Source organism: Daktulosphaira vitifoliae, unplaced genomic scaffold (genome assembly GCF_025091365.1).
Source record: "Daktulosphaira vitifoliae isolate Bord-2020 unplaced genomic scaffold, ASM2509136v1 Scaffold_3, whole genome shotgun sequence".
In the NCBI taxonomy this organism is placed as follows: Eukaryota; Metazoa; Arthropoda; class Insecta; order Hemiptera; family Phylloxeridae; genus Daktulosphaira; species Daktulosphaira vitifoliae.
This window is the reverse complement of record NW_026099574.1, coordinates 7,960,857-7,975,775: the sequence shown is the minus strand read 5'-3', so window position 1 is coordinate 7,975,775 and position 14,919 is coordinate 7,960,857. Positions and strand designations below refer to the sequence as shown.

The following is a 14,919-nucleotide window of genomic DNA, read 5'->3' as shown; positions in this document are numbered from 1 at the left end:
TATTCAATAATTTAGTATTGCAATTTATTGCAATACTAAATTATTGAACAAAAACTGCAATTTGAGGGTAAAATAAGTATTTTGTAAACATTAGAAATAAATGATTTTAATTGTCTGTATGGAGAACATGGTATAACTAACTGTTTAGTTGATAAATTAGAAATTTTTTGCAATTCTTGAGAGTAATATCTTCAACTAGATACAAATTGTAATCATTTGACATATCATTGAAAAAATTGGTCTAGTGAGAGCTCAGAAAAATGAGCGACAAACACAAAAAAATTATAATAGTAATTAAATTTAGTATGAAATTGATATTCAATAATTTAGTATTGCAATTTATTGCAATACTAAATTATTGAACAAAAACTGCAATTTGAGGGTAAAATAAGTATTTTGTAAACATTAGAAATAAATGATTTTAATTGTCTGTATGGAGAACATGGTATAACTAACTGTTTAGTTGATAAATTAGAAATTTTTTGCAATTCTTGAGAGTAATATCTTCAACTAGATACAAATTGTAATCATTTGACATATCATTGAAAAAATTGGTAACAAATTACATATAAAATAATAATTAAGAGAAAAAAAAATTGTTTTCAAATTATAACTGACTTGATTTTTAATATGTTAAAAATAATCAGTCCAAATTTTCATTTTTAAACTATTTTTTTGGTTCTTTAAAGTTAATGAAAAGTTTTTGAGAAAGTTTATCGTAAAAAAAAATTAAATATGTTGCCGTAAATTTATCAGAAAAGCTCAATATTTTTTTGTATTCTAATCGTAAAAGATAACTTAAATAGAAGTAATAGTAATAATTTCCTAGTAACTTTTTTTGTTTGAAAAGATTCTACGATTGAAATATTCAGAACTTAATTAATTTTAATGATTTACTTTAACTAAATGAACCAATGAAAATAAAGGTGTTAAAAAGATTTACTCAATTGAACGTATATAAAATTTGATTAAAATTGTAAAAATTTATTATTAATTCAGGAGAAACTAACAATCATTTTTTTTAGAAATGATTTATATAGCAACATGTTACCAAAAAATTTGTAAGCACACACAAATAGAGTTAAAAAAATTATCAAATTACAAAGTAAAATGATTTAATTTTGTATTTGAAACCTATCATATCAAACAAGATTCGTCAATAAATAATTTGAAAAAATTATAAATGAATGATTTTAATTGTCTGTATGGAGAACATGTTATAACTAACTGTTTCATTGATAAATTAGAATTTTTTTTCAATTTTTGAGGGTAAAATCTTCAACTAGATACGAATTGTAGTCATTTGAAGTATCGTTGAAAAAAATAGGTCAAGTTAGAGCAGAGAAAATAAATGATAGTCACAAAAAAATATCTTCTCAACTTTGCATCGAAGCTAAAACTTAAAATTTAGAAAAATAATTTTAATATGAATAAAAATAATTTTCTCGCGAGTGGCGATAACAGTGATGGGATCCTTGATCTTTATTGAAGTTATTGAATCTAAAAAAAGTCCAGAGGTCAAATAAGCATGTTTAAAGTTTTGACCCCCCTTGTTAAAGGGGTATGATCCGATTTACAAAAGAAGCGTGGCAGATGAAAGGGTTATATAAATATTTATTATACGAAAATAATAATATTGATCCATACATTTTTCCAATGTTATATAAAATATAAAATCGAGAATTTTTTCAAGGAAATCGTACGTTCTTCTTTAACTTTGATGTCAGTTTTCACCACGGAGACAAGTCCAGAGGTCAAATTTTTTTTTTCAAATCAATTTTTATTACATAAGCTTTAATTTAAGATATATATAAAAGTGTCATTCTTTCTGGAACATTGTCAAAAGTTAAGTTGAAAAAGTTAATTTTTTGTAATAAAGTTACCATTTTGAAACCCTTCCTGTGGGCTGTTAAAGGGTAAAATGTCCACAAAAATACATAAAATAATAGGTAAATATCTAAGGTATCTATAGGAAAAAAAATTATATTGATTTGGTCATTTTNTACAAAAGAAGCGTGGCAGATGAAAGGGTTATATAAATATTTATTATACGAAAATAATAATATTGATCCATACATTTTTCCAAATGTTATATAAAATATAAAATCGAGAATTTTTTCACGGAAATCGTACGTTCTTCTTTAACTTTGATGTCAGTTTTCACCACGAAGACAAGTCCAGAGGTCAAATTTTTTTTTTTCAAATCAATGTATATTACATAAGCTTTAATTTAAGATATATATAAAAGTGTCATTCTTTCCGGAACATTTTCAAAAGTTAAGTTGAAAAAGTTAATTTTTTGTAAAAAAGCTACCATTTTGAAACCCTTCCTGTGGGCTGTTAAAGGGTAAAATGTTCACAAAAATATATAAAATGATAGGTAAATATTTAAGGTATCTATAAAAAAAAAAATTATATTGATTCGATCATTTTAAAAAAAGTTATGGCAATTTTAAGTAAAAAAAATTTGAAAAATATCGAAAATTAGCGAATATTAAATTTGTAATTTTTTTGGAGATTTCCCTCATTTACGGTATACGAGGGTAATGTCTTCGACTAGATACAATATGCGATCTTTTGACATATTTTTCAACAAAATCGGTCCAGTGAGAGCTGAGAAAAAAAAAATAAAAAAGAAAACATTATAGTAAAATTAATACCTTCTGAGCTTCGCATCGAAGCTAAACGATTCTGCACATATCATAAATGTAATGTTTACTTATTTTTAAATAAGTATTATCAAATATTGACAGCAATATTAAATTTATTAAAAGCTTAATATTGCTATTATAAAAATACTTTAAATATATTTAAAAAGATGGCGTTTTTACACTAAAAAAACATGGTATTGTTATAAAATAAATAAAATATCAATTAATCTATCATTTCAAGTTTTCAGTTTTATTCCAGGACACCGATTTGTAAAGCCAAAAATGAATTTTTACTTTTTCATTGTTATGTATCTAGCAATTAGCTTTACAAATGGATTTATTTACAATGTCCCACTTACGGAACCGGTAAATCGATGTTATTTCATTTTTAAAATTTTTTTTACTTAAAATTGCCATAACTTTTTTAAAAATTACCGAATCAATATAATTTTTTTTTTTTTTATAGATACCTTAGATATTCACCTATCATTATATATATTTTTGTTAACATTTGACCCTTGAAAAGACCAAAAGAAGGGGTTTCCAAATGGTAACTTTTTTACAAAAAATTAACTTTTTCAACTTAATTTTTGAAAGTGAACTGAAAGATCTGACACTTTTATAAATATCTTAAATTAAAGGTAATGTAATATACTTTAATTTGAAAAAAAAAATTTGACCTCTTGACTTGTCTTCGTGGTGAAAATGGACATCAAAGTTAAAGAAAATCGTATGATTTCCATGAAATAAATTCTCGATTTTATATTTTATATTATTTAATTTATATTTTAAATAACTTTTGTAAAAATGTATGGATCAATATAATTATTTTTTATAGTAAATTTTTATATACACCTTTCATCTGACACGCTTTTTTTGTAAATCGGATTATACCCCTTTATTCAAGGGAGGTCAAAACTTTAAACAGGCGTATTGAAACTAGGACATTTTCAATTTAATTCTTGAAGTGTTCAAGAAATACTGACACTTTTATATACAGGGTGGCCCACCACTTACTGACAACTTAAATAACTTTTGATCCAGTTAATATTTTTAGTTGATTTTTTTTTTAAATAATAGTTATACGTTAGGTCTATAGCTATATCTCAATAATTAATTTTTTTACATTTTATTAAAAATATTAATTATTTTTAAATTTTAAATAAAATGTAAAAAAAAAATCTAAGATAGCTATTTTGTAGAGTAGAATTTAAGAAAAATTTTAGTAAAAAAATATCTTATTAATATTCAGTAGTAAATATTCTGTAGCGTTTTGAAGTTTGTGAAAATTTGAATTTTCATGTACTATTTTACGGTATTAAACATTGAAATACGTATTGAGAAAAGGACAGAAGAAAACGCTATCTTTTCATGATTACTGTGTATACATATGATGATAGTGTGTATACATTACAAACTTGGCATAAATACCATGATAAGAAATTAGATAAGGCAATTATTACTTATCACTCTCATTCAAAAGTATATTGAAAAGATAGCGTTTTCTTCTGTCCTTTTCTCAATACGTATTTCAATGTTTAATACCGTAAAATAGTACATGAAAATTCAAATTTTCACAAACTTCAAAACGCTACAGAATATTTACTACTGAATATTAATAAGATATTTTTTTACTAAAATTTTTCATAAATTCTACTCTACAAAATAGCTATCTTAGATTTTTTTTACATTTTATTTAAAATTTAAAAATAATTAATATTTTTAATAAAATGTAAAAAAATTAATTATTGAGATATAGACCTAACGAATAACTATTATTTTAAAAACAAATCAACTAAAAATATTAACTGGATCAAAAGTTATTTAAGTTGTCAGTGAGTGGTGGGCCACTCTGTATATCTTAAATTAAAGCTTATGTAATATGCTTTATTTGAAAAAAAAAATTTACCTCTGGATTTGTCTTCATGGTAAAAATGACTACCGTATTCAAAGATATGCTATTTTTGTGTTAAAATTCTGGGTTTTGTATTTTTTTTTATTTTAAAATACCTGACAAGGGGAGTATAGACTTTTATAAATATTATATAAATAAAAATTTGAGATAACATAGAAAGTTAAACTTCTATAAATTTCTTTGTATTTTGAAGTCGTGAAAATTAACTTTGAAATTTGAACTAGCTTGATTAGCTAATTTTTTATACAGACAGGAACGTACGGTTGCCGCGTTGATAAAATTTGTGTTTTACAAGCTTGGGGTACGAGGTTTCCAACCCGCGTATGGCAATGAATTTTTTGCATTTTCGCCACTCGCGAGAAAATTATTTTTATTCATATTAAAATTATTTTTCTAAATTTTAAGTTTTAGCTTCGATGCAAAGTTGAGAAGATATTTTTTTGTGACTATCATTTATTTTCTCTGCTCTAACTTCACCTATTTTTTTCAACGATACGTCAAATGACTACAATTCGTATCTAGGTTGAAGATTTTACCTTCAAAAATTGAAAAAAATTCTAATTTATNAGTTGAAGATTTTACCCTCAAAAATTGAAAAAAAATTCTAATTTATCAATGAAACAGTTAGTTATAACATGTTCTCCATACAGACAATTAAAATCATTCATTTATAATTTTTTCAAATTATTTATTGACGAATCTTGTTTGATATGATAGGTTTCAAATACAAAATTAAATCATTTTACTTTGTAATTTGATAATTTTTTTAACTCTATTTGTGTGTGCTTACAAATTTTTTGGTAACATGTTGCTATATAAATCATTTCTAAAAAAAATGATTGTTAGTTTCTCCTGAATTAATAATAAATTTTTACAATTTTAATCAAATTTTATATACGTTCAATTGAGTAAATCTTTTTAACACCTTTATTTTCATTGGTTCATTTAGTTAAAGTAAATCATTAAAATTAATTAAGTTCTGAATATTTCAATCGTAGAATCTTTTCAAACAAAAAAAGTTACTAGGAAATTATTACTATTACTTCTATTTAAGTTATCTTTTACGATTAGAATACAAAAAAATATTGAGCTTTTCTGATATATTTACGGCAACATATTTAATTTTTTTTTACGATAAACTTNAAAATCGAAAATTTTAACACAAAAATAGTGTTTTTTTAACTACGGCAGCCGTTTAAATGTAGAAAAAAAAGTGTCGGGACAAATTTTTTTTTTTCATTTTGTAGTACATAAAATAAGCTTTAATTTGATATATGTTTAAAGGACGCAGTCTTTCCGGAACATTTTCAAAAATTAAGTTGAAAAAATTAATTTTTGTAAAAAAGTTTCCATTTTAAATCCCCCCCAATGAGCAGGTTAAGTGATAGATTTTCAAAAAAATTTTATATACGTTTAATTGAGTAAATCTTTTTAACACCTTTATTTTCATTGGTTCATTTAGTTAAAGTAAATCATTAAAATTAATTAAGTTCTGAATATTTCAATCGTAGAATCTTTTCAAACAAAAAAAGTTACTAGGAAATTATTACTATTACTTCTATTTAAGTTATCTTTTACGATTAGAATACAAAAAAATATTGAGCTTTTCTGATAAATTTACGGCAACATATTTAATTTTTTTTTACGATAAACTTTCACAAAAACTTTTCATTAACTTTAAAGAACCAAAAACATAGGTTAAAAATGAAAATTTGGACTGATTATTTTTAACATATTAAAAATCAAATCAGTTATAATTTGAAAACAATTTTTTTTCTCTTAATTATTATTTTATATGTAATTTGATATTACATGAAAAATTAGAAGTGATAGAAAAAGTCTAATTGCAGATTTGAAAACAGCGCAAAAGTAGATTTAGAGAAGAAAATTTTTGCTTCTAATGAAAGTTCCTTGTAGTCCAGTGTATTTATTCATAAGTAACAAAATTTTTTTATTAAAAAGTATTGCATCAATCCCTTTACATTTGTATACACGTTAAAAGTAAAGAAATATACAACTACTTTATTATTTTTATAATTTCTCCGTATAAATTGCAATACTAATTTATTGAATATCAATTTCATACTAAATTTAATTACAATTATAATTTTTTTGTGTTTGTCGCTCATTTTTCTGAGCTCTCACTAGACCAATTTTTTCAATGATATGTCAAATGATTACAATTTGTATCTAGTTGAAGATATTACTCTCAAGAATTGCAAAAAATTTCTAATTTATCAACTAAACAGTTAGTTATACCATGTTCTCCATACAGACAATTAAAATCATTTATTTCTAATGTTTACAAAATACTTATTTTACCCTCAAATTGCAGTTTTTGTTCAATAATTTAGTATTGTAATAAATTGCAATACTAAATTATTGAATATCAATTTCATACTAAATTTAATTAATATTATAATTTTTTTGTGTTTGTCGCTCATTTTTCTGAGCTCTCACTTGACCGTGTAAAGTAGATACAATATAGGGCCCAATACACTACCTTGTGGAACTCCAGCTGCTATGTTTTTCCAATTAGTTAAAGCTTCGTCATGTATTACGCGGAACTATCTTTCAGTCAAATAGGACTTGAGTAGCGACACCATGAGTTTGGTAGTTGTTCACGCAGTTTTATAAGCAGGCTTTTATGCCAGACTTTATCAAAAGCCTGGGCTATGTCAAGGAAAACTCCGCAACAATAATTTTTTTCTTCAAACGCGTTAATTATTACGTTTGTTACACGATGAATTTGGTCCATAGTTGAATGTTTGTTTCTAATACCGAATTGATGATCGGGTANTGTTTTTCCAATTAGTTAAAGCTTCGTCATGTATTACGCGGAACTATCTTTCAGTCAAATAGAACTTGAGTAGCGTATACCATGAGTTTGGTAGTTGTTCACGCAGTTTTATAAGCGGGCTTTTATGCCAGACTTTATCAAAAGCCTGGGCTATGTCAAGGAAAACTCCGCAACAATAATTTTTTTCTTCAAATGCGTTAATTATTACGTTTGTTACACGATGAATTTGGTCCATAGTTGAATGTTTGTTTCTAATACCGAATTGATGATCGGGTATAAGTTTTTTTTCTTCTATTAAAGGTTTGAGGCGCTTTAAAAGAAGCTTTTCTAAGAGTTTAGCCATACTGGGTAAGAGTGATATTGGCCAATATGAAGAAGGTTGCCAGGTTACAGCAACATAATTACTTGCGCCTTTTTCCATTGTTCTGGAATATAATGTGTGCGTATTATAGCGTTGTAAATATGAGTTAGATGAGTTAAATAAAACTGATATGAATAAAATGATAATTTTAACGTAAAGTTATAGCAGAAAAATAACGGTAGCGAAACCCGAGACATGTGATCTCTGTGGCAACTCAAGGCTATCTGAAAAATACATATTAGAATATTTTTGTTAACGAAGAAACTTAAAAAACAGTTAACTTTATAGCAAAGCATATTTTAAAACATTTTCACCGGGCGGTACTAATAATAGTAAATTTTCAAGGTATTTTCGAGTTTGACTCTCCTATAAACCAAAAAAAAATTACAGGGGGGATTTTTTTAAGGAAAAATCTGTTATTAATTCTGGATAAATTACTAGACTCTAATACTAACGATTTAGCTATATCAATGTTGCGACTAACGAGGAAGAATACAATATATTTCTTTAGTTCTAAAGGCTTTTATAATTTATAATTTTTACCATTTTTTTAAACTATAAATATCTAAAAAGATTAATATGAACATAGTTTTCTAATCATAAAGTTGAAAGGGATTCAAAGATATTTAAAAGGAAACCCCGTTAGCAGACGTCTTGAAGACGCTAATTTATTGTATTTTACCAGTAAACAAGGCACATTGATTAACCACCAGGTCAGAATGATTTTTTACGAGTTGGCACGAATACCGCCCACTTTATATGTTAAAATATACTCTACTTTATAATATGCATTTATATTATTGAGTTAGAAAATAAATACTTTAATTATAAAGATTATTTCAAACTTTTCATTACCTCAATATAAAATAAATAAGTATAAATTACTGTCTGAGAACGACGTGCCATTTTCGTATTTACACTTATAATAAATTTTTTTAAATATCCAATAAGACACGATATGTCACTATTAGAACAATAATTCATATTAATATCATTATTTATTTGTCGTCGACCTCATTTATGGATTTCGACTTCATTTATGAAATTCTATCTATAATTCAAAAATTATCATTTAGATTATAAAAGTGTATTTTTAACTAATAACTATAAAAACCTTAAAATGTATTTTTTTTTCATTTGAGTTTCGGTTCCATTCCAGCTTTAAAAATTTTTTTATTAAGCTATTGGTCAAGGTTGGGTTTGTGCATATGCAAAGGAGTTTAGGTTTTTAACCGATCCTTTCGGTCTGGTCTAAATAATGATAGGAATAAAGTTAATGTTTTTTAAACTAATTAATTTTTTTACAATTAAATCTAGAGAATTTAAGTCTATATTATTCTTACTTCTTATATAATTAAATTCATATTAGAATGGAAAATTGACTGAAAATGGCCGTTTGCGTATGTCTGCACTATATGACAATGTCAAGCAGGATGAAGAAGGATTGAGTTTACCAAAATTTTATTGGGTTTTGAAATCATTTCAACACATACACTGTCTAAATGATAAACAAATTAAAGCATATTTCAATGATGTTGTTTATATGAAACGTAAGTAAAACTCTACTTATAGTTCAATAAATTAATTTTTATTTTCAACAAATACATTTTTAACTTATTCTGTGAATTTAATGTATGTATCTTTCACTGTATCTTTCAAAGAAATAGGTACAATAATTAAAAAGTATTATTTGATTATTTAATATAAAATTAATATCTGGTATAAGTTATTATTTATAATATTATAATAAATTATTTATATAAAGTAACATATAAATGTTGGTTATTGATTATTTCGAATAATAATATTATTAATATTAAAATTTTACTTTTAAATAAAAATGAATTGATAATACTTATTTTTTATTTCAATAAGATCTTGGATATATGACGAAAGAGCAATTTTTAGATCAAATTGCAAAGGTTTTTGTTATAGTTGAGAAAATCTTTAATAATGTTTATAAAAGTTGCCTCAAAGATAATGTGATGACTAAAACAGAATTAATCAAAGCTCTTAAAGAATGCAAAATCGAACTTAAAGATTCTAAAGTTACTGAAGTAATGACTGATTTTGCAGGTCAAAATGAAAATATCACTTTCAATGGTAAAATAAATATTTCATATAATTGTTTAGACTTATACTACCCATCTAAGGTCAATGTAATATCTTTCTAATTAGGATGTAATCAAAGAAATAAGAGTTGATGTTGCTTTTGGACTAATCCACCAATTTTTCTAAATGAAACACTATCTACAGATTTGCATCGAAGCGTTTCTTATGATAGTGATTTTAATCACTGTCAGATATCATCTATACTTGTCCCATCTATGCCTCGTCTACACTATGCCTCGACCCCACTGTATTAACGTTTTTTTATAAATGATTTATATAGCAATATGTTACCCACAAATTTGAAATAATAATGTCTAGTAGTAGCACACACAAATAGAGTAAAAAAATTATTAAATTACAAATTAAAATGATTTAATTTTGTATTTAAAACCCTTCATATCAAATTATCATATCAAACTTGATTTGTCAATAAATATTTTGAAAACATTAGAAATAAATGATTTTAATTGTCTGTATGGAGAACATGGGATAACTAACTGTTTCATTGATAAATTAGAATTTTTTTTCAATTTTTGAGGGTGAAATCTTCAACCTAGATACGAATTGTAGTCATTTGACGTATCGTTGAAAAAAATAGGTCAAGTTAGAGCAGAGAAAATAAATGATAGTCACAAAAAAATATCTTCTCAACTTTGCATCGAAGCTAAAACTTAAAATTTAGAAAAATAATTTTAATATGAATAAAAAAATTTTTCTCGCGAGTGGCAACTACAATGATAAGATCCTTGATCTTTATTGAATCTAAATAAGATAAAAATCAAAGCAGTTGAAAATTTATTCTAACTAAAAAAGAATTAAGAAAAAATGCAAAAAATGCAAAAAATTCATTGCCATACGCGGGTTGGAACCTCGTACCCCAAGCTAGTAAAACACAATTTTTACCAACTCCGCAACCGTACGTCGCTAAATAATTTCAAAATTATTTTTCTGGACTGGAAAAAGCAAAATAAATTAAATAAGTTTAACTTTCTATGTTATATCAATTTTTTATTTATAGAATATTTATGAAAATCTGTACTCCCTTTGTCAGATATTTTAAAATAAAATAAAATACAAAACCCAGAATTTTACACACAAAAATAACATATTTTTGAATACGGTAGTCTATTTTTACCATGAAGACAAATCCGTAGGTCAAATTTTTTTTTTCAAATTAAAGTATATTACATAAGCTTTAATTTAAGATATATATAGAAGTGTCAGTATGTCCGGAATACTTTCAAAAATTAAATTGAAAATATCCTAGTAACAATAAGCATGTTTAAAGTTTTGACCCCCCTTATTAAAGGGGTATGATTACAAAAAAAGCGTGGCAGATGAAAGGGGTATATAAATATTTATTATAAGAAAATAATAATATTGATCCATACATTTTTCCAAAAGTTATATAAAATATAAAATCGAGAATTTTTTCACGGAAATCGTACGTTCTTCTTTAACTTTGATGTCCATTTTCACCACGAAGATAAGTCCAGAGGTCAAATTTTTTTTTTCAAATTAAAGTATATTACATTACCTTTAATTTAAGATATTTATAAAAGTGTCAGATCTTTCAGTACACTTTCAAAAATTAAGTTGAAAAAGTTGTCATTTTAAATTCCTCCCTGTGAGCAGGTAAAGGGATAAATTTATGAAAAAAATATACTAAATGATAGGTAAAGACATCAAGCATCTATAAAAAAAATTATATTGTTATGTTCATTTTTGAAAAAGTTATGACAGTTTTTAGTAAAAAAACCCAACCCAACCCAGTACAGTGAGGTCGAGGCATAGTGGAGACGTTGCATAGTTGGGACAAGTATAGATGATATCTGACAGTGATTAAAATCACTATCATAAGAAACGCTTCGATGCAAATCTGTAGATAATGTTTAATTCTAAAAAAATTGGTAGATAATTACAAAAGCAACATCAACTTCTATTCCCTTAATTATACCCAGATTAGTAATTCTATTAATTATATATTTTTTAAAATTAATTGTTTTCAAATTATTATTGATTTTGATTTTTAATAAGTTAAAAGTAACCTTTTTTAACCTACTTTTTATTGTCCTTTAAAGTGAAAGTTTTAATAAAAAACAAAATTAATTTATTACCATAACATTTAGCTCAACTAGCAAGTTTGAAATTGACAGTATTAAGATTAATATGCAATCAGGGAATTTTATAATTACTATTTACTGTTTATTTTTCTGAAAAATTCAATTTTTTTGCATTTTTATCGTAATAGATAACTGAAATAGAAATAATAGTAATCATTTCCAAATAACTTTTGGTGTTTAAAAAGATTCTACAATGGAAATATTCAGAACTTAATTAATTTTAATGATTTACATTAACTAAATGAACCAATGAAAACAAAGTTGTTAAAAAGATTTACTCAATTGAACGTATTATAAAATTTGATTATAATTGTAAAAATCCATTGTTAAATTCAGGTGAAACTAAAAATCATTTTTTTTTTTTAATTTATGATTTATATAGCAACATATTACAAAAATATTTGGAATATTATAGACTGGTAGTAGCACACACAAATAGATTTGAAGAATTACTAAATATACAATGTAAAATGATTTACTTTTGTAGTTGAATACTTTTATCATATCAAATATAATTCGACAATAAATACTTTAAGAATATTAGAAATTAATAATTTTAATTGTTTGTATGAAATAAGCTGGTTTAGCTACTTTTTTTTTTTTATAAGGAAAATTTTTCAAATTTTGAGGGTAATGTCTTCGACTAGATACAATTTGTAATCTTTTGACGTATTGTTGAAAGAAATCAGTCCAGGAGAGCTGAGAAAAAGTAGCAACAGACATAAAAAAAAAAAAACTTTAAAATATGAAATCATTATTTATTTATAATATTAAATATATATTTGTATATAGTGACAATTAAATTGAGTGATGATACATAAAAATAGCGGATATATTCTCTTATTTTTATTATTATCATTAAGAAGTTATAGCTGATAAAAAATTATTTCATTAATTTATCAAGCTAAATAATTTAGTGTATTAATTAAAGAACTGATATCTAGTTACATTTAATCAATTAATAATATTTTTGTCTATTTCCTTTTTTTTAGTATTCAGAGAAATATTGGGGCAAATAATACACGAAAAGTACTCTACATGAGTGTCATAATATACTTCGTCATCATAATATGAAATAACAGTGGGCTACTCTGTTCATGTCCACAATAATGGTCGTTCATTTAATCTTTTCATTTAAAATTATTAACATTTTTATTTATAAATTTTATTCATATGCTTAAAATAACATGATTTTTTTAAAACAAATAATTTAAATAAATAGCTTAATATGCTATATTACACACGATTCAACTTATAAATAATACTTGTCAGCTCTTTTTTACTTTTATCTTAATAAAAAAATAATATGTCAACCCAAATCTTAAATTTAAAAACAAAATATAATGAAGTTATATAAAATATCAAAATGATTTGTATGTTATTCACATGTATTAATTTATATATTTTAAAATTACTTTTTTTTTTTTTTTTATTAGCTTTTAATACAAAGTATTATTATAGCTTAACAATTAAATAAAATGAGAAAAGAAAAAAAAAGGTCTTCAAAATACTATGGACGCAGTTTTCAAATTGTTAAGTTGAGCTCCCCTACTTATTTTTGGCCAATTCGAGCACTGACTATACCACAATGTAAAAACTGTTATCGTTTTCAACACACAAAAAACTTCTGCAATCTCCCCCCTAGGTGTGTAAAATGCTTAGAAAATCATCATTACTCTGAATGTACTAAGGATAAAAATAGCCCACCAATATGTGTTAACTGTAATGAAAATCACCCTGCAAATTACAGAGGCTGTAAAATATACAAACAAGTAAAAAATAAATCTAACAACTCTAAACTATTCAAGAACGCTCCTAAACACATTATACAACAGAACAGTATAAATGATAATAAATATTCTCAAGTCATGTCTAATACTGGTACAATAAATCCTCAAAATCAAGTTCCAAACCAAATAACTCATAACATAAACAGCATTCCATCCTATGCTGAAAAAACAAAACAAAAAACTAATCTACAGCTAAATGGAGAATTAAATAACTCAAACATCACTGATGAGCTTATTAAGACAATTATGCTCTTAATCAGCTCACTTGTCTCACAAATAATCAAAAAAGTCATCGAAAATCTACCTACTCTTTTAAATAATATAAATGTCGTCTAATATTATAAATAATCTCAAACTAGTTATCGTAAATTGGAATGCCAATGGAATAAAAAAAAATCGTAACGCATTCGCAGCGTTCTTATCAGCACATAATGTTGACATTGCATGTGTGAGCGAAACGCATCTAATTACTACCGATAAAATCAAATTTAACGGTTATTCCATCTACCGCAAAGATAGGAAAGCGGTTCGACCTTCGGGTGGCGTTGCCATTATAATCAAAATCAAAATAAAACATCAACAAACATATCTACCTACCTTACAAATGCTCGAAGCAGTCGCTGTATCTGTAACAATAAACCGTTCAATCACAACAATAATCAGTGCTTATCAATCTCCTAGCTTTCAAATGTATATTAACGACTTCGACAAAATTTTAAAAAGCTATCAAAAAATATTATTAGTAGGCGACCTAAATTGTAAACACACAACTTGGAATTGTAAAACAACAAATGCAAATGGACGCAAACTTTATAAATACCTCACAAACAACAATACGATATTGTCAGCTCCAGACACACCCACCTATTATCCTTATGATCAAAACAGAAGTCCTGATATTTTAGATGTAACCTTACAAAAATCAATCTGTTTTTCAATTCATCAAAAACCACTTTTTGAACTCGACTCGGACCATTTACCAGTAAAAATTACAATAGATGCGTCGTTATCGTTTTCAACTCCCACCGGTAAACTCATCACCGATAAACCAGATTGGAAAAAATTTAAACAACATATTACAAAAAATCTAATTATTCCCAAAAATATATTAAATACTTCCAGCGCAGACATTGCAGTGAAACACCTAAGTGAAATCATCTGTCAAGC

The 14,919-nt window shown here is 25.2% G+C and overlaps 1 protein-coding gene across 2 annotated transcripts in view; it reads left to right on the top strand.

Annotated features, from left to right (window-relative positions):
* Window positions 1-2,864: 2,864 nt before the first annotated feature.
* Window positions 2,865-14,919, top strand: part of LOC126902542 (uncharacterized) — a 39,482-nt gene continuing 27,427 nt past the window's right edge. Inside the window, exons 1-4 of one of the 2 annotated variants that reach the window (XM_050679927.1) lie at window positions 2,867-3,017; window positions 9,097-9,277; window positions 9,603-9,830; window positions 12,955-13,329. In XM_050679927.1, the coding sequence (XP_050535884.1) occupies window positions 2,934-3,017; window positions 9,097-9,277; window positions 9,603-9,830; window positions 12,955-13,004 (543 nt within the window). In that variant the 5' untranslated portion in view covers window positions 2,867-2,933 and the 3' untranslated portion in view covers window positions 13,005-13,329. Of the gene's footprint in view, window positions 3,018-9,096; window positions 9,278-9,602; window positions 9,831-12,954; window positions 13,330-14,919 lie in introns of those variants that run through there. The other variant, XM_050679926.1, reaches the window with a different exon arrangement.